Source organism: Buteo buteo, chromosome Z (genome assembly GCF_964188355.1).
Source record: "Buteo buteo chromosome Z, bButBut1.hap1.1, whole genome shotgun sequence".
NCBI lineage: Eukaryota > Metazoa > Chordata > Aves > Accipitriformes > Accipitridae > Buteo > Buteo buteo.
Genome location: NC_134204.1, coordinates 45,797,429 through 45,821,899, shown reverse-complemented (window position 1 = coordinate 45,821,899; position 24,471 = coordinate 45,797,429). Strand labels below are relative to the sequence as shown.

Sequence of the window (24,471 nt, the reverse complement as noted above, 5' to 3'; positions counted from 1 at the left end):
GAAATCTTTGGATATGTTCTACCTTTTCATTATAAAGACATACAGGTATGTCTCAACTAGGCAGTGAAATCTGTTGCATTTAGTTGGGGGTTTTTTTGCCAGCTTTAACAAAACTAAATAAGGTTGGTGACTTCAGTGGGACCAATTTGTGGTTTTTAGTAGTTCGGAGCAAAGGTACTATAGGTTATGACATAAATATACACACTTGCTGTTACGAGACTTGCACAGAACAGATTATGAAACCATGCAGTGTGGATGATTCGTATCTTCTCTGACTCACGAATAGTAGAATGATCATTAAAGAAAAAAAAAAACAAACAAAATGCTGTGTGGTGCTCTGAAGTTATTTGACGTATTTTCTCTTGTAACTCTTTATAAGAAATGAAGAAGCTTAGGAAGCCACGAAGATCAAGAAGAACTAGAAAAGATGAGTATGATCAAGATGAAGTGGATGGTCCAGTCATAGATGAATCTGTGCTGTCGGCAAAAGAACTTCTAGGGTTGCAGCAAGCTGAAGAACGATTGAAGCGAGACTGCATTTATAGACTGAAGAAGGTGCCACTGTCTTTACTAACCTTTCCTATTTTTTGTCTGTAAATACAATATAGAGGATGCACTTTGAGCAATTTCTCTGACTGTAGCTAGAAAGTCTATAGAATTGATGTAACATACAAAATGGGTGCTGTTAATGAATTGTCAAGAGAAGGCAGGTTGTCCTTTGTTTTTTTACTATAATAAATCTTGGTTTGGCAGCAATTTAAGCACAGAAAATGGTAGCTCCTTTAGGTCATGCATTAACATCAGATCACTAGACGCTGGGGCAGTGGACTAGAAAAGTTTTATTGTATGTTTGTTCAGTTAATATATTCTTCCATGGGCATTGGGTATTTTGCACTGTAAAAGACAAGGTGTTGGGCTTTATTGACCCAGTACCACCATTCTTCTAGCATTATACTTGATATGCAAACTTTCAGACTGTAAAAATGGAGTTAGGGAAGCTGAAGTGAGTGTTTGTGGATTTCAGAGTTACAGTCATTCAACTTACCAAGGGTATTGAATGAAATGAAGGTAGTATATTTCTGTATTTTAGGATTTTTTACTATCTTTATTTTAGCAACCTCGAAGCTACCCATCGGCTAAATATACCTGCAAATTGTGTGATGTTTTGATTGAGTCAGTGGCTTTTGCTCATAAGCATATTAAAGAGAAAAGACACAAGAAGAGCCTAAAGGTGAGTTAAGGACAAGAAAAAGCATAAAATGCAGATTTATGAAACTGTCTTCACCCTACTAATGACAAGGAAACTGCACTGCTTCTAAAATGATTCTGCATTTATTTTTCACCGTGTTTGAATCTTCTTAAAAACTATTACTTAGTGATACTGGTAAAAAGAGTAAACTTGGGACCTGCACTTTGCTTCTGCCCTCAGCTTTGGAATTTAATTTGTACTTTTTTCATGCCTATTATTAAAAGAAGTCCTCATTTAAAGTATAACTCAGTAATATTTTGTTATTGGTGATTGAAGTGTAACAAAAAAGATGTACCAACTGACTCTTCTGTTTTGCTATTCTAGAATTCTTGTAGACTAGTTATGTGTATTCTTCTTGTTGAATATTTCATTGGCATATTTCAACAATAAAGAATTTTGATCAAAGTCCAGAGCAATGAGGAGCAGCAATAGCAAATATAGTTGGTATGACAGAATTATGAATTATAACCTATATGTCAGGGTGAAGATTTCAATTCAGAAATACTGTAAAAATTAAGAACTTATGGAGTATTACAGATTTGTTTGTATGTAAAGGAAATAAGTTTGTTTTGAACATAAAAATAACTTGTAGCATAACCTCAATTTTACTGTTGATTTTTTTTTTAAATTAAATATCTTCTGGTCCTACTTTCTCAGCTTGACGTTGACAAAAATACTTGTCTTCTGCAGGTTTTAATTCTTTTAACTCCTACCCTTTCCCACTTCATAGGAGATGAAAGAATTGGCAACTTTTTTTAATGTTCCAAATATATTTATGTATACCTCTGCACATTACTGAAGTCTCCTGGAATATCTAATTCTTTACACCTGTCACAGTTTCTCTCTTGATGGTCTTGCTTCCAATTACCTCCATTATCTGGAAAACCTGTGGTAGTGTTATTTGGGATGAGTTGCAGGCATTCATTTTATTGCATTAAGCAACTCAAGAAAATCATTAAAACATCAGTCTTACTATCTTTAAAGGAAAAGCAAGAAGAACAGCTGCTGACTGCTCTGCCGCCTCCAACACCTTCCCAGATACAAGCTATTGGTGTTGCTATTGAAAATGTAGTGCAGGAGTTTGGCTTAAATAATGAAGATCTAGAAGAAAGGCTGAACATTAAAGCAGTGATGGAAAACTTACTGCGTCAAAAATTGCCAGGTATTATTTGCAATTTGTTTTAAATGCTAGATATGCCAACTTAAAAAAAAAAAAAACAAAACAGAAGACCAAAACCAGAACCAAATACCAGCAGCTTGTGAAGTGAAAACTTAATTAAAAGCCTTGGCTAGCTAAATTTTAAATTCTAAAACAGTATATTTAGTTACTAGTCTGTTGAATGACATGATGTGGCAATATAACCCTGTATCAGAATTAAATTTCGAGGGTGCTCATGACCCAAACAGACCTGTAGTAAAAAGTGAAGATGAACAGGACATGGTGGGCATTTGACCTTCATGCTAATAAGCCTTTACTTAGCAACAGCATGGAAGGCAGGATTTACTAACAGGGTTCTGTGCTATTGGAAGACCCTTCTTCATTTCCTGTGGTTATCAAAACTATATGTAGGTTTAAGATCTACTGACAATGGTGTGAAGTAGCTACAGACTTAGAATGAGGTGTAGAGTAAATGCAGTATAATTCTTTTTGTTGCAGAGTGCTCATTAAGATTGTATGGCTCCTCCTACAGCAGATTTGGTTTCAAAACTTCAGACATAAACATAGATATCCAGTTTCCTGCCAATGTAAGTAGGATCATTTTATTATGTCGAAGTGGTTTTGAATGTTGCACCTTAATGCAGATTATAGTTTAAATATAACTTATAGTGTGGTAGTAGCACTTATGAAAATGCATTGGGTAAAACAGCTATCACATTAAAATGGTCTTAAAATAACATTCCTGCTTCATACACCAGTAATGGTCATTCAGTATAATGCAGGTTTGTGTTTTATCAAGTGTTCCTTCTGAAAACACTTAAAACATCTGTACTCCTAGCAGTCCTACAAGACAGATAATTATTTATCCTCTCTTACAGCTGGATTAAATGCTACTTCCATGATCTTGTTTCCATACTGACATGCACATCAGAGTTTTTGATTGCTAGGTTATTTTTTGAGCCATGAAACCATCTTATGTCATCTATATGTGAAGTAATTTAAAGTCTTGATTTGTCATGCTAGTTGTTTCTAAATGTCTTTATGCTTGAACATTGGAAAGAAATTAAGGACTCTGAAAAGCTTTTGATTCCATAGGTATAGCTCCTGTAGTTGATTTGGCAGTCCCATACTTAAAATGTACTATTTTTTCTAGGAAGCAAAGATGGAAATGCTGTAGGGAAAAAGAATTATCCAAATTCATAAAGTGCATATAATTTTAAAAAGCTATGATTCCAGTCATTGGCGTGAGGTAGATCCGCTATGTCAGAAGGCAGTCATACTTAAGCACACAGAAATAGTATTTCTGTTGGTGGGTTTTTTCCACAACCAAGTCTTTGATAGAGGTAAAATTAGCTTTACTTAGAATTACTCATTTCCTTATTTTCTTCAAAATAAGCAGAGTTGGTGTTGCTTTTGTTACAATTTAGCCATAGCCAAGGACTAAGAGAAGTTTTTTTCTCAGTTGCTTTTATTTTGTTTCTTTCTTGCTGCCCCCTGGAAGAAAAAGAGAAGTGGCCTAGGGGTGATGTTTTAAAGTTTTTTTGAGTTGTGGGACATTACCTTTTTGACAGCTATGAAAACAGCTTTATTACTTATATTGACAGATGACTCAACCAGATGTTCTCTTACTTGTGCAAGAAAGTCTCCAGAACAGTGGTAAGAAAAAGTTGCTGCCTTCTCAATTCCTTTAAACTATTACTGCTTACTCTTGTTGAATTCCACCTCTGTTGAACAGGTAAACCACATGCTACTCTTTTTGTTGGGGTTTTTTTGTGGGGTTTTTTTTTTTTTAGAAAGATGAGACTGAAAAATACTGCAGGAAATAATACATTGACAGAACTAACTTTGGTTTGGTGTTCAGTTTTATGACTATTGAAGTCCCATTATTTGTGTTGATATGAGAAATTCCTAGTGGGTGGTTTTCGTCTACATTATAAGTGAAGATTTCATTAAACTTAAGGTAGACTGTGCTGCCTTTCTTTCCCCAGCCTGCTGTTCTAGCCGTGTGTAGTACAGAAAGTAACCTTAGCTCTTCTAGTATGGGATCAGAAGCTTGGTAACATACTTTCAGATTGTGGTCTCTTGTCCTATAATCATGTGCGCATGCCTGTTAGTGCAGTGAGGCCACGTACAAATGACTGTATACAGACACATGGGGTTTTTGAGGTAATGAATACAACTCTGTGCCATACAGGCAAGTAAAGTTTAAGATCTTAACAAATGCACTTACTCAAACTGATTCAGGCATATTCAGGCAAAAAAATGAAAAGATGGGAAAAAACCTGTCTTTTTTTAAATGCAGATTGCAAAAAGTAGCTTTACTGCTTTCTTGCCTTGCTTTATGCCCACAGTTGGGAAATCAGACCATCTGGTTCCAAACATGTATAATAAACATACATATATTTAATGACCTAGATTTTTCTCATTACACCCCCCCATTGTATGTGCATCTTCTTGTCTGGTCAAATGACCGTTATAGTCTTTGAGAATGGGGTTTTTGTTCAACCAGACTAGAGGAATGAAGACCCAGATCCCATAAGAAGTTAGGATCTCTAATGTCTTTTAAAAGCAAGCAGTATTTGCATTAACATCTTGGGCAAAGCCTTTTTCCATGAGTCAGATGATACAGGGACAGAGCATTAGGCGTTTGAGGTACCCCAGTGACAAAAGCAAGATATTTTTTCAAGGAAGTCAGGTGTCCAAATGGCTAGGTGACATCAAGAAAACCTTGTCGTTTCAGAATTTTTGAGTTGGGTATCTAAAATTGTTTCATAGTTTCCTTTCTACCTGGCCCAGTGAAACAGTGAGGGATCAAAAAATAAGCCCGGTTTGGATCAGTAAACTCCACTTGGAGAAAGGACTGCAGTGACATCTGTACTTTTTTAGTGTTAAGATAAAAACGTAGCCGAATTGTATTTGGAAACCTATATTAAGAATAAGAGGAAAAAAATAAAAAATCAAGCATAGTAAGAAGAAATTACATCATGTCCGTAAGCCTGGTCTATACTTACACCAAGCATGTCTAGATTGCCAGGGAAAATAAACTTTGGTATTTTCTTTCTGTCTAGTACTGACATAACACTCTGTTTTTTTCATCTTTCACACTAACATTGTTTTACAGATATCATTGGTCTGTCTGTATGCCTGGATTACTGAAGCCAGCACTTATCCAAAATATACCTATTTAATTTTACCTACTGTGTATATGAATTTTGTAAAGTTCCTTTTTTCCTGGCTATTTTCTTAACAGTGCTTATCACAGAGTGTAGACCATAATCTTCCCATCACATGTAAAAAGCTTGCTTTAAAAGTGTGACAGGATTAATCTATCAGATGTACTGATGTATGTCTCAAAATAGTAATTTTACTAAGAAGTTGAAGTTCTAGCTGTACTCCTAGTTGCATCCAGTTCAACAAATTTTTTGTCAACACAATGCTTAACGTGGCTTCTTCTTTTTCTTTCTCCCACCTAGAATCTTTTACAGAAGTTGATGCAGATTTCCATGCTAGAATACCTGTGGTGGTGTGCAGAGAAAAGCAAAGGTCTTGGTTGTCACTTTGTGTGTTCTAATAGTATATAGCAATGTAAATTATATGTACCAACATCTGAAAAATGACGTTTCTGTACTAAATTATTACAGTTCCATGGATTTTGAAACACAAACTAACACTCATGGGCAAGTCATTCCTAGCCTAGAATAAGAGGGTAAGGGTTGTTCTATCCTCAGCTGTGTATTTCACAAACCCTTCAACCATTATGGCTTCCAGCATGTACCCTTACCCTTCCATTTGGAATAACTGCTTAAGCAGAAAGTTTCCTTCCTTATAGGTAATGTAGATACCACATTAAATTATGGATTTCTGTAAGGGCAAGATCAGCTTGCTTATCTTCACTAGTATTTTGAGAACAAGTGAAAGACATTTTATTTTGCCCATTTAATGGATATCACTTAAGATTTATTAAACATTCTATAAACAGCTACTGATACAGAAATACTACTGGTTATTTGCTGCTACCTTGATCTTTCAGTGTTTGAAAATATTTCTTATGCTATGGAAACAGTATAGAACTGTTTTCTAATGGGTGTGGTATGGGAAGATGTTTTTGATTTATGAAGGAAATTAGTACTGTAACTTTTTTTTAGTTCAGTGAATTAATGTCATTAGAAACAAATAATTAAATTTGAATTGTATTTGAAAACATTTTTACAGACAATCATAATATATATATTTTCAACCTAACCATAAATCAAATTGGTTTTCCATGCTTCTCTTAATATAGACATGGTGTCTTTATGAGGCTGTTAAGTCTTTCCTTACAGCCTTCTACACTGTTTTGTGAGATGTTATCTGACCTATGGCTGTTCTTACAAAACTTCCACGATCTTTTACTTTGTTTCTTTTTGGGTTTTAGTGGCCTTATTTGCAAAGTGAGTGCAGGGAATGAGAATGCTTGTCTGACAACAAACCATTTGGCTACACTTGGAAAACTGGAACCTACTCTAGTACCTTTAGTGATTGCCTTCAGGTACTGGGCAAAGGTAAGAGTCATTTGTAGTGTCCTGTCTGTGAATAAATACTGAATGAACATTGATATTATGCTGGTAAGACTGTAGGCGTGGTTTTTAGAGAACAGTTGTTGAAACAGTCTTTAGAAAAAGTGTGGGGAAAAAGGATATTTAAATTTTTTATAAATTGTAAATGTTATAAATTATATAACTATCATTTTTGCATTATAATGTTCCACTAAATTTCAAAAGTGGAATTTTAAGTTTCAGCCAGTGGCGTGCAGACTGTAAGTATCCTGCTGTTACCAAACAAGTCAGAGGATCAAGTGGATTTACCAGTTTCCCATAAACTTAACCCATCATGAAAAAAAAATTGAAAGGAAAAAGCTGCTTGTTTCCCCATGTAGATGAAAACTTTATTGTGAATTAAAATAACTTGTTCCAAAACTTTGTGTGCCTGCAATTAAAATATGATTTAAGATGATTGAAAAACTTTTGACTTGTACTATATCTATGTAAAATGAGTCATCATTTTTGCAAATGTGCCGTATGCTGTCTGTTTTGCCAGTCTGCATCCTATGGCTCTTACACTGAAAATATTATGGTAATAACATGACTCCAGTAAATATGCAGGCCTTGAGAACAAAATCCATCTCATAAGAGCTCAAAGATGTCTTTTTCACAGTATTTTTCACAGTATCACTTGAAACCTTAATGACTGCACAATTTATTTTTACAGTTGTGCTGTGTTGATCGTCCTGAAGAGGGAGGCTTGTCACCTTATGTGTTTGCTTTAATGGTTATTTTCTTTCTACAACAGAGGAAAGAGCCTTTTCTACCTGTCTATTTGGGATCATGGGTATGTATATTAGTACAGTGAATAGTAAGAATGAGAGGATCAGTCACCTGTGGTGGTGTGTAACCTGTCAGCTCCTTGCTATTCTGAGCAAGTCATAATCCAGCTACTTCTGCAGATATTCAGAAAGAATGTGAATTCAGCCAGACTACACCTGACCTTTATATTCTTGGCTGTAAGGATGCAATTCACAATCGTAGTCATTGACTTAAGTGCTCTGTTGCCCCTTTTGTGAGTCAGGAGAGCTGGGCATTGAATAATGCATTTCATAGCAATCTACTTCCTCATTTCTTCAGCCTTTCTTCCAGACTTTTGAGAACTCTGAATTCACATAGCTACATCCCAAAACAATGTCTGGGATTTTGACATCTAATTCTTCAAAACATAGACCACAGCTGGGGAGCATGCTTGTGTGATATCTGCCTGACAGATCAGACTAGGGGTTTAGAGCATGTATTTCTTGGGTTTAGAAGCTGAAGTGCGTCTTAATGTCAGAAGTTGTATTATGGACACAAATCCAGAATCCAGTTCTCCAGAACACCATCCAGGTGTTATATTCATGGCACCCGCTTTTGTTCTTACAGTCACCTGTTATATTTAGTGTGCATGTTCCAGTTTCCATTACATGGACCTTGCAGTTAACAATTTCCTTCAGTACATGACTGACTTATTCCCAAAGCGTCTCCACTCTTTGCACTGAATGAGAGAAACATGCTATAGTATATGGTCATATAATTAAAAAAAACTTATTTGTGGTTGTGTAATGTGCAAAGACAAGGTTCTATAACATATGGGTACCCTTCCAAAAGCACTGAACTCTGGAGAGCTTTTTGTAGAGAAGTATAGGGAGAAAACAGAAGCAGATTGGGGCATATTCTAGGCCTGGAACAGCTATTTTTAAACTTTGTTCTGTTTTAATTTGGCTTACTACCATGGGGAGGGTAAGATTTAAAGTTCACATGATGTTTGGCAATATGTTTCTTTTTTCTGCTTCCTTTAGATTGGAGGATTCTCATTAAACAAACTAACTAATTTTCATCTCAAAGAAGTCGAGAGCAATGCTGTGATTTGGGAGCATAACCCCACTGATGATTCTGATCTGCCACAAGAAACTTCCCCTAGAAGGGGCAAGGTCTGAATTACTTAATTTACTTCTGTAGCAGTCTAGCAGTCATTGCTGTTTTCGAAAAAAGAACTGTCTTCTATTTTTGTTTTGTGTATATGTTGCAAAACAACAAGCTGTGCTAAGAGATTGGATTACTGCTTGATACAAGGCTTGCTATGCTTACTTCTTGGTGATAAGAGGCTAGCGGGAAACTAGTTGTTATTTCAAACTCTTTGCTAAGACCCTGGGTTTTAATCTGTTGGGGGAGAATATAGTTTATAGAGTAGAAGCAATTTTATCTCAGAATTAGTTTAAGCATATGAAAAATATTTCCTCTTAGCTTTGAACTGTTCTTATAAATTATTTTATAACAACTTTGCAAGGAACTGTATCACTATATGATTGCATGTTATGACAGTTAACAATACAGTTTAGGCTTTGCTAAAAAAAGGCTATATAATCCTTTCTGTCCAATTAGATTAGATGTGGTATCTTCTTGGAAATTTATAAATTATGGCATAAACACTTAAATGAGAAATTGTTTTAGTCATTGATGCTGCTATTTACCATTACTGCAGTCTTTCATTTTGAAGTTTTATAATTTAAGTTTATACTATCTCTTCCATTTTTTTAATTGCAGTTTTTATTGGAATTGCAGGAGTATAGAAGCAACTATAAGTTTTGTAATATTACATTACAGATGAAATTCAAGGAAGTGTAACAGCTAAACACCTGTGCATTAAATATTATTTAAGCTTTTCTTCCCTAATTGACAGGTTCCATTAGTATTTGAATCAGGACAGCAGTGTTCAGTACATGCTGGTCAGCTCTGGGTAGAACTGCTTCGTTTCTATGCCTTGGAGTTCAATATGGCTGATTTAGTAATTAGCATACGACTCAAAGAAGCAGTGTCTCGTGAATCAAAGGACTGGCCTAAAAAGCGCATTGCTGTGGAAGGTATTTATATCAACAGACTTTAAAGAACTGTTAACTTTAATTTTCTAGGGTACTGTCTTGGCTATTGACATTGTGTGTCATAACTTAGAATTTTTCAATATTGTACTATGATTCCCGACATTATAGTAGAATATGTTTTGAAAAAAAATTAATTCAAGTAATATTTCTCTTGGGTATTTTTTCCAACATTACCAAAAGTAATTAAGTGGACTTAAAAATTGTCTTCAGCACAATTCATAGATCTTGCGTCCCTACACAATGTTTTAGAGTAACTAACAGTTTTATATTCAAATTTTGTAAGGATGTACTTTTTTTAAAAAAGAGTTAACTCCTGCACTTCTGGCTCACTTCTTTCTACTAGACCCATATTCAGTCAAAAGGAATGTGGCAAGAACTCTGAACAGTCAGCTAGTGTATGAGTATATTCTTCACTGCCTGAGAGCAACTTACAAGTATTTTGCCTTACCTCACAAAAGAAGTGCAAAATTGAGCAGAAAAACCTCTCCAAATGCCACTGAGGAGAAATCTGAAATGCTGGACCATGGAAAAGATGCTATAAAGCATGAAAATTCTGAGTTGCAAAACTTGGATGGTAGAACAAACACAGCAGTAATGGAAGATTGCAGAATGGAGACTACAGGTATGCCCCAGGCACATAGAATTGATCCTTCAAAACTGTGTGATGGCTCAGAAAGCTTCACAGAAGAAGTGGCTGATGATATAAGTCATTTGGGAATTGCGCATGAAGATTCAGACTGTATAATTGAGGAATTTATTTCTGGAGATAATGAGGATTTTAAACCAAGTTGTGAAGAGACAGAGAGTGGAAATGAAGAGGAAGAGGAGGAAGAGGAAGAACATGAACAACAAAAAAGAAGATGGAATAATATCTTGACTGCTGAGCAGGGAATAGATGAAGACAGTGATAGTGGTGATCTCCCTGTTACAGTGAATGAGCATGATATAGAGACATGTAGTACTTCAGACTTAGAAGGTTTTCAAAATGCTGTACTTACAGAGAGTGATGAGTTTGGCTTAGAGTGCAGTGGTATAATGGGTGGCAAGATTGACATTGATGAGGAGAGCACTGAAGGTACTGATGAACTGGATGAATCCCCCAAAAAATTCTTATGTTCAGCACAGAGTCAAAAATCCCAAATGATTAACTCAGATGATGAGGAGGAAGAGGAGGAAGAACCAAGTCTTCTAAACCAGAGAGTGTGTCGTGTTATTGTAAGAGCGAGAGATGAACTAGATAACACATACACTGGATCTGGAGATGATGATGCACTGTCAGAGGAAGAAGAACATTTTTCTATCCCCAATAAGTATGAGAATGAACATTTCGAAGAAAATGTGGATGGACATCTGAGGATCAATTTGAGTCAAGAGGATCTTACTGAGAAGGGAAGCCTTTTTGAAGAGAACACAGCAATAGAACAGTGTTCAGAATCTGAACTTTTTTATGAATTCAGTAAACCAGCTTTTACAAAGGGCAAGGTAAGCAAGCTGTATCAGAACATAAACGTATTCGTTATGTTCTATTATCAGGTATACGGAAGTGTTGCTCAAATTCATTGAAGTATTATAGTTTTTAAAACCATTCTTGCTTTCTGTTCATGCAGTCTCCTACAGTGGTATGTAGCTTGTGCAAACGAGAAGGTCATTTAAAGAGGGATTGTCCAGAAGACTTCAAGAAAATTGAGCTTGACCCACTGCCAGCACTGACACCCAAATTTTCAGTTATTCTAGATCAAGTTTGTGTCCAATGTTACCGTAAGTTTTTTCCTTTGAATATTGTTGTTTGGTAGAAAAAGAATTGCAAAAATAATAAAATAACCACAGGCTAATGGTGTTATAAAGGAGGCCAGTTTATTTGCTACACTGCATCCAACTCTTTTTAGGTAACAATTCTAAAATTTGTAAGGGCTTTAACAGGACTGCTGAGTAGTTTGTATCTAGGAATACAAAATGTTTATGTTTATCTTTCACACACTGGGTGCCTGATTACAGATTATAGGGTGGGGTTTTTGACAGATGCTTTTACATTTCTATCTACTTTGAATTTCATTACTTTTCCTTAACTCGTGGTTTTGTTAAACAAAGGCTTCAGTGTTCTAGAAAAAATGGAGTCAAAATACTGTTTTGTAACACTTCTCCACTTTTGTTCTTTTCAGAGTGACCCAACTTTCCTCCTTTCTCTCTCGCCATTTCTGACCAGACAAAATGCATTATTTGTCTAATTAATGTTTTTCTTTGAACAGGTATTTCTCTTCTACTTCATCCTTGCTTTCTTTCCTTCACATGTGAATCTTCTGTCCTCTGCTTTTTCTGTGCCCCCCTCCCCCCTATAAACTCCTTACTTTTTTCAATTGACTCTTTGCTGTTGAATCTTCCTACGGATCAGTTTGCCTTAATCGTTGTCATTTTTTTTAAAGATGATTTTGCTCCAAATGTTGTAGAGGACCAGGCTCGGGAACATATAAGACAAAACTTGGAAAACTTCATTAGACAGGATTTCCCAGGTAATTAGGCAGTTCTAGTTTTATGTTTATACTTTGGTATGTTCATATTTGAGTGTTTTCCAAGAAAACATATCCTATCAGCCTAATAAACACTTCAGTTTTGAACATTTAACCTGTATTGTTCAGCATTGCTGCACTTCTTTACATTAATTTCTGGTTTAAGTCTTTTAAGGCTTTGGTTTAAGTCTTTTTCGACTTACATATACAACACATTAGTAGGAAGGAATATTGGCAAGTTAAGGAGAAAATGATCAAAGCAGTAGTGGAACAGTTTTGTAATCATTATTTTAGCCTTATTCATTAGTCAGACTTCTTGTTGTATCTGCTTTTACAAACAACAAGCTTTTTTGTAGTCCCTCCTACTGAAACTTACTGGTTTTTGTAATATTTTAAAATACAGGCAGAACATCTGACCTATCTGCAGACTCTAGCTATTTAAATTTTTTTGTTTGTTTCTGGAGTTCTTACCTGTAACACCTGGACTTCGAATCATAGTCTTTTAAAATTAGCAAAAGATTTTTTGGCTGCAGCCTGGTATGTGGACAAATATGTCTCTTATCCTGAAAATCTCTGTAGAGAGCAGTCTTAGCATTTTTTTAATCAGATTTCAGCTTGGACCTGCATGCTGATTTAATTATTGGAAAAAGTAACTTGTTTCTGGATCTGTTAGACTGCTCATTTGAACCAATGACAGTAGAGATTCTTTCCTCATCAGCAAATTGATAATAAGTTTTGATGTACCATAGAGAGATAGTAATGTTTTCATGCCTGTATTAAAAGACATGCTGGTTTGAAGCTATATACAATTTGAGATTCTGTGTCTATATGTGGTTATAACCCACTGCGTCTCTTACAGGAACCAAGCTGAATTTGTTTGGCTCCTCAAAAAATGGCTTTGGCTTCAAACAAAGTGACCTTGATATCTGTATGACGATGGATGGGCTGGAAACTGCTGAGGTAGTTTGAAAACTTTTTTAAATAAATGCAAAATTCTATGGTTATATTGTTTATATAGTGTAACAAATTTATAAAATAATAGAAGCTTTTCAGATTAGAAGAAAACACAAATAGGTGCCACAAAGGCAGATTATTTTAGGGAGTCTAGGCATAAGTTTAAGAACTACTCTCAGTAGTCAGTTTTCTTCTGAATTCTGCACTGCTGTTACTTCTCGTGTTACCTGTGCAGATAAATAACATGCTTTGTAGCATGAACAACTAGGAATGGGAGACAGTGGAAAAGGACATTGATCTCCTTTCATGCCTAATATAAAATTTTTAAAAGCCCATGCTAAGATACTATCTAGTGTTGATTTACAACAATTATTCACATAATTCTGTAAAATATGAAACTCGGTTTTATACTGTTTTTAAGCTTAATGGCAAGTAATAAAAGGTTTGCCTAAAATACTTGTAGCAGATACAACGTTCAACTTCTTTTTCTTAATGTCTTAGGGACTTGATTGCATCAGAATCATTGAAGATTTAGCAAAAGTTCTCAAGAAAGAGTCAGGTAACTTTCTTGAAAATTAAAATAAGTGGTTCCATTTATGTGACTTCAGTTGCTGTAGTGAGAACGGTAAAACTGTATCTAAGAGCTTAATGTTAGTAATAGTGAGGTTATGTTGTGAACATTTGGACTTATTCTTGTTTGCATATGTAAGTCTATGAGGTTATAATGTTACAGGACCTCATCTGAATTGGACTCATGGTGTATTTATAACCTACACGCATATGAACAAACCTTAAGTTAAAGCTTGAGGCTTCAAGTCAGTAGTTAGGTTGTATTTGTATGTTCAGTGCCTAGTAAGTTAATAGTAAAAGGTAGGCTGACACAAGTGTCCAATGGAATTCTGTTTTTCCTATTTATAGTGCTTGTTTTGGTGTATCTCACATGAATTTAATATAAATGGAGTGAACTATCAATGATCTCTTCGGCTTAGTTTTCTTTAACATTTAGACTGATCTTTGTTTTATGGGGGCTAAATGTATATTTGTATATATTATACTTGGCAGATTCATCATGTTTGACAAATGTCTAATATCAATATTAAAATATAACTGAAATACAATTTTGATATCAACAAAGATTTTATTTTGTAGCCTAGCCTTTTTACTACAGTTTGGAGTTATTTAGAGCATTTGATACTGTTACAACTGTATTGCAGTCATTCAGTAATTAAACATTTCATCCTAGGTTTAAGAAATGTCTTGCCTATAACAACTGCTAAAGTCCCAATTGTCAAATTTTTCCATGTCAGAAGTGGTCTTGAAGTAGACATCAGTTTATATAATACTCTGGTAAGGTGATCTCCTTTTTTTTTTTTTTTTTAACAGAAAAATATGGGTCTGCTTCTTGAGATTGAAGTGATTGTTTTCGTGAGGTTCAATAATCAACTGTTGCCAATTACCTATTGCAGTTTTAGATTTCCGAACCTTTTTTTTTTATTATTTGACTATGACTGAAGTAAGTCGCATAGTTGCAACTTTAGAGTTGTCACTTCCCTGAGAAAATATATTAGTTCTTCAGTAGTAGTAAGAAATAGTGGTTTAGGTATTTAAGTCTTTCTGTAAATGAGAAAGATTCAGCTTTCCTACTTTCCACTTTCTGTCATGGCTCTTGCTTAGCCTTGAGACCTGGAATAGTGATTTTGAACCCAGCTTGCCTGAACTGGAAGATGTGTTAGAATTTACAAAAAAACACAAGTTCTTGGCCAAATACTTCCAAAACAAATTTTGGGGTTGTTTTCATTGTCTCTGAACTTCAAAAGCCAGTTCCTTGAAACATCAAAGGAAATTAAGTTTTAGAGTCAAGTATTAAACTTTCTAAAGTTTTTATGAGCAAAAAGGGAGTCTTGAGGAAGATACCTCAACCACTAAGTAAGTCTGAAAGTTTTCTTCTTGCAGTTATGCATTCATATGGGTCAGCTGATAGCTCTTGAATTTCTGGGCTGAAATCTCTTAGTTCAAGAACTTACCTTCTATGAAGTATTTTGAAAACGCAGTAGTAGATTAATGCTTCCCTTTCTGAAGTACTGTTCTGTGAATGCTGCTCTGTACCACTTCTGTGCAGATTAAGGATGTTGATCAGCTTTTTAACAGAGCAGGTGATAACCTCATTATTGAATGCTTCCTTTGTCAATATATATTCTACTATGCAGGGCTTCACATCTGCATTTCTTGAGCACACAACTTAAGAGGTTTTGGTTTTCATGTTTTCAGCTTATTCCCCCATTTATTCAGAGCTCCTGTATTTTCTATATGACTTTCCTATTTTTATAGGCCTTGCATAACACAAGACTTCTGTCAGCATATGCAGCCATTGATCCTAGAGTAAAATATCTGTGTTACACAATGAAAGTCTTTACAAAGGTAAGTGCATTTCAGATATTCTAGAAGCTCAAGTGCTCCAGCAAGAGATGATAACCATAAAAGATACAAATCATGTTTCTTTTTCTAGATATGTGACATTGGAGATGCATCTCGAGGTAGCCTTTCTTCTTATGCATATACTCTTATGGTGCTTTATTTTCTTCAACAGCGAAATCCACCTGTCATCCCTGTTCTTCAAGAGGTACAGTATATCAAGAAAGAAATGGGTACCGGTACACAGTATTGACCAGTAGAATGTCACTGCTGAATGTGAAGGGCTTTTCTAATTATTTTGATATTATGTTTTCAGATCTACAAAGAACCAAAAAAGCCTGAAATTTTAGTTGATGGCTGGAACGTTTATTTCTTTGATAAGATAGAGGAGTTGGTGAGTAAATCAGGTTAATTTGAAATGGTGTTACCTGTAGCTTTGCAAATGAGAAAGAATTCCTTTTAAGAAACATTGTCCGCAAATATGGTGGTCGAATATAGAAATGGAAGTAGAGTAGCTATTGCTTTGAAAATCCCAATCCCATGCTGTAAAGCTTTTAGAATATGGTTGGTTGTAATTCATCCGTGGAAAAAACATAATTGCAAAATCTGAAAAAATAGATTAAAAGATTATTTTAAGGTGTTAATGATGATTAATTGCTCTGCGTGTCACATTACTGGGTGGACATAACTCCTACAAATACCCACTGCATATCTAGTCATAACTGGTTAATCCTGATGAGTTATTTTTTGTTAAATAGGCACATAAAGTGAATTAATAAATTCTTTTTTATAACAGACAAAACCTAATGTTACAAGTTTTATTAATTCTCCACTTCTGTTGTTAATATTTTTAAAAATACACCATTTTAAAATAAATATTGGTTATTAATACTAATTATGAAAGTCAGGGAAGTATTCTGGTGTAACTCAATTGTGTTTCTTTATAAAATAAGACTTACATTGGTTAAGAAAATTATTCTGCTTAATGTAATTACTGGAAGTAAAAATATTTCTGTCATTTTCAGTCAGTTGTTTGGCCAGACTGTGGCAAAAACACTGAATCTATTGGGCAACTGTGGCTGGGACTTCTCCGTTTTTACACAGAAGAATTTGATTTTAAAGAGCATGTCATCTGCATTAGGAGAAAAAATCTGCTTACAACTTTCAAGAAGCAGTGGACCTCCAAATACATTGTAATTGAAGGTAAAAATCACGTGAAGTACATGAATATGTGGAATTTCCTTAATGTCCACATGAAAAATTTGGTCTTTCCACAAGGCTTATTTTTCTATTACTAGATTATAAGTTGTTATTTGCTCATATTTTGAAATCATTGCAAAATTCCCATTGAGTTCCAGTAGTGCTAAAAATTATTTTTAGGTTTGGGTTTTTTTTAATCTCTACTGAAAAGAAGCTGCAAAGCAGACTTCATACTTTTCATGATTACAATAACTGACAGAAGAAAAGATTTAACCAAATCCTTTGGAAAAGAAATTAGCTGTAATGCAACTGAGGTTTTCTCACAAACACTAAGTTTAGCTGAGTCTATATTTACATGACTGATTTAACCCTGTGTATGATTATACTGTTAAGTAATACCATGGTCTCTGTGAAGAAAATGCAGCGACACATTTTGGAAATGTTCCCTAAACCACTTTCTGGCCCATATGACTTTCATGGAAAGAATTTCTACTTTCTTAGCCGCACATTCAATTATTCTTTTACAATACTTCAGTCAGTTCAGAGCTGAAGAGCTGTGGTCCTTTGTCCAAGGAGTTAATTTCTTTTCAATAAATTTGCAAACAGTTCAATTTCAGTATATTAATTCTGTATCAGGAATAGCTGCCTTGGGTTGTTCATTTGTATGTGTACATTGCTGATCTTGCCCTGGAGTTGAGTAATGCCTGTAATGCTTTTTGTACAGACCCCTTTGATTTGAACCATAATCTTGGAGCTGGATTGTCAAGAAAAAGTAAGTATCCTGTTAACAAATTTGGGTACAAAGTGAAGATCTTGTCTTGGATCTTATTTTACTGGCTTGTTCGATGTTTGGTTGATGATTTCTCTTCTTTCTTTCCCAGTGACAAATTTTATAATGAAGGCTTTTATCAATGGCAGAAGGGTATTTGGTACCCCTATAAAAATATTTCCTAAAGAATATCCATCAAAAATGGTAAGTTGCTTCTAAAAGCAGTATGTGCATGTTCTTGGGTGCGTAGCTTACCACTTGCAGGAGTATGGTTACACTCTCTTGAAGCTCTTCTCTCTTAAATTTCAACGGTACTCGAAAAATCTTTATGGGTGTTATTACTGAGTACTGGTTTTGTGTTGTTTGCATTTAAAATGTGTTGGCATGCAGAATACTAATCAAGTCAGAGCTTCATTGTACAGGCTTACGTATTTTAATCCATATCAAACCCAGCTTACCGTTTCTTAAAACTTGCAGTTTTAAAAAAGAGCTTGCAGACCTGGTGGTCAGCAGGCTGTCTAAGAACAGGCCAGTGGCCGGTTAACCTCATCAGGTCTTTCAGGAGTTCAGCTACACACACCAGGTTTATTCTTCTCTGTAGCTCTTACTGCCGTTTAACACTTGCTTATCTGTCTTGTTTCCCAAGTATATGGATTTTCATTTTGAATGCACGATTTCTTCTTCAGGAGTACTTTTTTGATCCAGAGGTACTAACAGAAGGAGAATTGGCACCAAATGATAGATGCTGCAGAACTTGTGGTAAAATTGGCCATTTCATGAAAGATTGTCCCATGAGAAGAAAGTGAGTATAGTTTTGGCATCTGTGTGGAAGTTTTCCTTAGGTTTGTTTAGAAGAAAGGTTAGGATAGTAGTGTTAAAGCAAAACTTGTACATGCTGCAGATTATTTCATTTACTGTTGAAATGAAAATGTATCAATACCAGTTTTGGCAGTGGTGGATAGTGTTGGGTTTTAAATTTTTGGTCTGTGTGAGTCACTACTTAACTTTTGCCAGCATAATCTGTCGAGTTTTTTAACAGAATCTTTTCACAGAAGGCTGCAAAACTACTTAACTTTAAGGTAGTAATGCTGACTCTGGACTTCATTATATAGAAGAGCAGCAGTCAAAGAGAGTCTAAATGCAGAGCTGAATAGCTGTGTGCTGTGAGAAGCCCTCATGAAAGCATTTTACATATTCTCATTTAATAGCTTCTACTTCTAGAATCCTGCTGCTTCCCAGCAAGACACATTTTTGTTATGTTCACAGAATCACGCAATTCATGTCAAAAAGCAAGACAAGAATGTCACGGCATTCTTTTTCTTAAGGACACACACGTGAGAACAATGTCCCATTTTACATGCGAGACAAGGTTTCCTGATCCTAAGTAACCAGATGTCCAAAATTCAGCAACTGTCGTCTTGTAACAAATGAATGCTAAACTGATCTTCCTGCTCTTTATATAATGAACCATCTAAACTTAAAGCTGATCCATTGATTTTTTTTTTTTCCTAGTTAAGACAAAGCTCTTTAAAGACTTCATGTCTATAAAATAGTGAAAATCAGCAAATAAACTTCAAGGGGACAAAATCTTGAAAGCCTTCGTGCTCACTTGTAAGGTGAATGGAGTCTGTCTATGTTAAAAGCTGTAAATAAAAATGACCTGCACTTTTATGTCAGTAGCTAAAAAGCTGCTTACATCAGATTGGATGAAGTAGCCTTTCTGCTACACAATAGAGAATTGTGAACGTATATTGTTCAGACTGTTAATCTGGGAATTTATTCAACTTCAGCAAATGCAAGTACAGTAGCTGATGGTAGTTTAAAATAAAGAATGCTGAAGGTGTTGTGAAAATATACTCAGTCTAAACTGCTGTCTCAGTTGCAATGGATTTTTAATTTTGCATTCTGGAGTGAAACCCCAGTTCACTACACATACACAGCTGTGTTCTATACAACATTAGAGCGAAAGTCAGTAGGATTTGGCATCTAAGAACAGAAATGCCTTATGGGGTAAGACCACTGATACATTTGAGTCCTTTGTCCAGCCATTGCAATAGGAGATACTGTCTATGGAGGGCACACTAGTTGGCTGTTTTCTGTAATCTCTTCTCATGCATTCCCCCAGCATCTGCAGTTACTGTGTAAGAGATGTTAGAGCACACACCTGCCCTGCTTTGGCAGTACTTATTTGTGGACTGGAGTTCTTTATGATTTTGTCCTTTTTGTTTGGTTGGTTTTTTTCTTAACCTGATTCTTCTGTTTTCCTTAACAGTCTTCTGTGGCAACCAGTTCCATAAGTATGCTAACTGATGTGTAAAGTAGTACTTTCTTTCATCTCTTTAAAGCCAATCTCATTTTAGTTTCATAAGGATTCCATAGATGTAGCCATGTGGGATTTAGTTAACAATACCGCCTTGATGAGCTTGTAAGCCATGATTGTGTTCACCCTCTAGCTTCTCTCCAGCTTGCAGAGTCTTGGCCTTTTTCATATCTCTTCCTTAAGTTAAGCACTTGCACTCTTAATCATTTTAGCTGCCTTTCTCTGTACCTTCTCTAACTCTACTACTTCCTTCTTAAAATATTGAGACCAGACCAACATTCAGTACTCAGATGTAGGTACATGGTTTTATGTAGCAAAAAAATGATGTCTTCTGTCCTGTTCTTAGTGTTTTATCCATCCTATTATTACACTCTCCGATAAAGAGTCCCTCCCATCTTTCCTGTAAGCCCCCTTTAAGTACTGGAGGGCTGCTATAAGGTCTCCCTGGAGCCTTCTCTCCTCCAAACTAAACAACCCCAACTCTCTCAGCCTTTCCTCATAGGAGAGGTGTTCCAGCCCTCTGACCATTTTTGTGGCTCTCCTCTGGACCCAGCAGGTCCATGTCTTTCTTGTCCTGAGGGCTCCAGAACTGAACATAGTACTCCAGGTGGGGTCTCATGAGAGTGGAGTAGGTGGGCAGAATCGGCTCCCTTCTTTTGATGCAGGCCAGGATATGGTTGGCTTTCTGGGCTGGGAGCACACATTGCTGGCTCATACTCAGTTTTTCATCCACCAGTACCCCCAAGTCCTTCTCCACAGGGCTGCTCTTAATCCACTCATTGGCCAGCCTCTATCCATGATTGAGATTTGTCCCAGCCTGGTTGCAGGACCTTGCACTTGGCCTTGTTGAACTTCATGGGGTTCATAAAGTTCACAGAGGCCCACCTCCCTAGCCTGTCAAGGTCCCTCTGGATGGCATCCCTTCCTTTTAGAGTATCAGCCACACTGCTCAGCTTGGTGTCATCTGCAGACTTGCTGAAGGTGCACTCAATCCCATGTCCCCAGCAAAGATGTTAAATAATACTGGTCCCAGTATGGACCCCTGAGGGACACCACTCATCACTGGTCTCTACATGGAAATCAAGCTGTTGACTGCAAGTCTCTGAGTGTGACCATCCAGCCAATTCCTTATCGACTGAGTGGTCCACCTGTCAAATCCATGTCTCTCCATTTTAGAGACAAGGATGTTGTGCGGGACAGTATCAAATGCTTTGCGCAAGTCCAGGTCAATGATGTCACTCGCTCTTCTCTTATCCACCAAAGCTGTAATCCCATCACTGAAGGCCACCAAATTTGTCAGGCATGTTTTGTGCTTAGTGAAGCCATATTGGCTTTCACCAATCACCTCTGTTTTCCATGTGCCTTAGCACAGTTTCCGGGAGGATCTGCTCCATGATCTTGCCAGGCAGAGGTGAGACTGACCAGCCTGTAGTTCCCCCAGTCTTCCTATTTTCCTTTTTTGAAAAAAAAAGGAAGCTTACCTTGAAGCTCATCTTCCATTCTTTTGCCTGTTCATTGTTTTGCAAGGTATTTTCAAGTTGCTTGCCATTAGCACTGCATCTGACTGACCGAAGGAGCCTAGTTACCATCTTCAGACTTGAAGGTTTCACTGATGTTTCCTGCTCTAGGTCATGTATAGAGAAGTTAAATAAAACCAGTCCAGCAGGGGTAGCTGTTTCCCCACTGCTAGATCTTTAAGTCACGTAGAATGTTAGAAGCTTCTCCCAGTAGAAGATAATTTTAGAGATACTGTGAGTATACACAGTTCCAGAAAGGAGTGAGTTCTGATTGAATTGTACAAGTAGAAAAAAACCCAGAACTAATAGCCCTATTTTTTATACTTTGTTAGCATTTTGCTCGGTGTTTCTTTTCTTCCACTGTCTTTGCAACTCTAGCACACAGATTTTCTGTTGTTTTTATATTTTTTGAGATATAATTATTAGAATTTAGGGCTGTATTGTAATCTAATTGTGAAGTTAAATTATTAAACATGTTGCATCCTACTGTTTGGTAGGAGAGTCAAAGGGACAGGTACATCAATTCACTTTATTTAACCCACTGAAGAAATACATGAAATATATCTATTGTCTGTAGACAGCACTTGGTTTTGGTTTGGGTTTTTTTACTTTATGTATGTAAGGCCTATGAACTCTGCAGCATATTTTGCTCCTGCAGACTAAGACGGCATCGTGATTACGAAGATATCAAAAACCAGAGGTACACAGAAAGCAAGGAGAAAAGAAGCAAAGAGGAGAAAGAAACTCAGACTAAAACAACAGAAAAGGAGAGCTCAATCAAGGAGGGAAAGTTGTATCTATGTACACCTCAGAAGAGGAAACTAGCAAGGGTAGTTGTGGAAACTGGAAGAGAAAAGACTCCCAGGCAATCAGCAGAGAAGTGGAAGCGCCTGGAAGACAGGGACATAAGAGAGAAACGTTGTTTTATCTGTGGAAGAGAAGGTCATATTAAAAAGGAATGCCCACAGTATAAAGGAGCTACAGGTATGAAACTGATCAAGCTGAGTAGTTTTAAACAGGGCTTATGTTTTTTGGTGTTTTTAACAAGGTTGATTAATGGGTAAGGTTTTTGCATTGAATGGCATCATGTAAATGCTATCTTTTTTTTTTTTTTTTTAAATGTAGTCACATTTAGTCAATTTTCCCTTCATCCTCACCTACCTTTCAGAACTTTGCTGTATCCCAAGAGATTTGACATGGTTTCTCTGAGCAGGTAGTAGAAAGGGTATGAGTTGAATGTTGAAATTGCTTCCGTTGTCCTCACTATATAAGAGTTTGCTAACATCTCAGATTACAGCTTCTCTTTTCACTACATTATAATTGCAACAAAAGCTAGCGTTATAGCTCTTCACTTCATCTAAACCAGAATTGTTCCAGAAGACCCTGAAGTCATTATGAAAGTGTGCAGATTGCTCAGATAGAATATTGTGAACTAAGTACAATAAAGAATGTTCCTGCCAACTCAGCAGATGGAGGGGTACTGCAGTCTGTCTTATTTATCATGGAGTCAGCTTGCGATTTTGACTTTTAAAAAATAAAATAAAATAAAATTACAAAAATGCCCCCAAATCCAGATCCTGACTGACAGACCTGAACGAAATAATTAAACACTTGCTTAGCAGTATTTAAGTCATCCTTCAGAGAAGACGGCTCTCTCATAATCTGTGTTGTAAAGGAAAATCACTCTAAGATAAAAACTAAGACTCCTTAAGACAGTGAATGGTACTTTTAGTTATCTTCCAAAGGAATTCAGTATTATTGTTTCCCTGTAGGTAAACCTGGGAGCATTTAAATTCATGCTAGAAAAATTTGCTGTACAGATTACTCATGACTTGTCCTCTTAAAGTGACAAATAGGAATCCTTCGTATAAAAATAACTTCAAACCAGCTCTTCTCTACTAGCAAAAAATGTTCTGTCGTTCATCTTAATCAGATGTAATTGGTGGAAGGGGGCATAAGACTATGCTAAGCAGGTGCTGGAATTGGGAGGAAAATGGTGCAAATATATTCAGAATTTGAAAGGTATTGGGAAGTGTTCTTAGTTTAATAGACCACTAGAAGTGTTGGGTGGAAAGAAAAGATGTTTAAAAATCGAAGCCACATTATGTTCAGCTTCTGACCTTTTGAAGGTGTATGTCAAGTCTAAATTTGACTTTTGAGTTTCATCATTTTTGACCTTGTCTCATTGAGCTTTTCTTTCTACCATTCCATTTGTCATGATACTGAGTTTGCTAAGGTAAAGGGGAGTATGCCTGACTGTTTTGTCATCAGTGACATTGTTGTATTTTATAACATTTATCATATGAGAACTACACTGAGACTGTACAGTACATATATCTAAAATCATAAATTCTAGAGTAGGTGTTTTAATCTATTATCTGTAGTTTGGGCTTTTTTTGCTTGCTTAGTCCCTGAAATGTTCTCTCTAGTTGAATAGAGGACTATGAACAACTGGAGCTAAGAGATCAGACTTTGTTCTTTGCTGTGCTACATTTTGTAAGACTATGGACAATTCATTTACCACCATATCACCATTCATTCTTTGAAGTTCCATGTCTCCCTCTGATTCTGGAGGAGAATACAGAGCTTAATTTATTGTAGGTTCCTAACTTAGATGCTTAACTATAGATGTATTTCACCTCATTGTGCCAGTTTTCCACGTTACAAAATCAAGGAAAATAACAACGTCCTATCTTCTATGTACTATGAAGATAGATTGCAAATATTTTCGTATTTTTATATCTTATGATACCTGAAATGGAAACTAGTTTCAAATTAGCAAATCTTTGTTATATTATGATCTTTCCAGGTGTTTCAAGACCAGAAGTGTTGTGTGGATCCCCTTCTGTACCCAGCGCTGCCAAACATGCTGGTAGATTAAATCAGGTAAATACCAAGTGTCCCTTTTCTTTGATCTTTTTCTCTTTAAAAGTTCTAAAGTCC

The 24,471-nt window shown here is 36.0% G+C and overlaps 1 protein-coding gene across 2 annotated transcripts in view; it reads left to right on the top strand.

The window, feature by feature from the left end:
* The window catches only part of TUT7 (terminal uridylyl transferase 7), a 34,206-nt gene that overhangs the window by 7,444 nt on the left and 2,291 nt on the right, over positions 1–24,471 (top strand). For both annotated transcript variants that reach the window (XM_075020884.1, XM_075020885.1), the window contains exons 3-27: positions 380–555; positions 1,115–1,231; positions 2,234–2,411; positions 2,907–2,995; positions 4,013–4,064; positions 5,882–5,951; positions 6,823–6,949; positions 7,656–7,775; positions 8,773–8,904; positions 9,654–9,834; positions 10,196–11,334; positions 11,460–11,610; positions 12,273–12,359; positions 13,216–13,316; positions 13,812–13,869; positions 14,554–14,657; positions 15,639–15,728; positions 15,817–15,930; positions 16,039–16,116; positions 16,748–16,925; positions 17,647–17,694; positions 17,804–17,895; positions 18,378–18,493; positions 22,187–22,512; positions 24,338–24,414. In XM_075020884.1, coding sequence (XP_074876985.1) covers positions 380–555; positions 1,115–1,231; positions 2,234–2,411; positions 2,907–2,995; positions 4,013–4,064; positions 5,882–5,951; positions 6,823–6,949; positions 7,656–7,775; positions 8,773–8,904; positions 9,654–9,834; positions 10,196–11,334; positions 11,460–11,610; positions 12,273–12,359; positions 13,216–13,316; positions 13,812–13,869; positions 14,554–14,657; positions 15,639–15,728; positions 15,817–15,930; positions 16,039–16,116; positions 16,748–16,925; positions 17,647–17,694; positions 17,804–17,895; positions 18,378–18,493; positions 22,187–22,512; positions 24,338–24,414 — 4,001 coding nt within the window. The remainder of the gene's footprint in view (positions 1–379; positions 556–1,114; positions 1,232–2,233; positions 2,412–2,906; positions 2,996–4,012; positions 4,065–5,881; positions 5,952–6,822; positions 6,950–7,655; positions 7,776–8,772; positions 8,905–9,653; positions 9,835–10,195; positions 11,335–11,459; positions 11,611–12,272; positions 12,360–13,215; positions 13,317–13,811; positions 13,870–14,553; positions 14,658–15,638; positions 15,729–15,816; positions 15,931–16,038; positions 16,117–16,747; positions 16,926–17,646; positions 17,695–17,803; positions 17,896–18,377; positions 18,494–22,186; positions 22,513–24,337; positions 24,415–24,471) is intronic.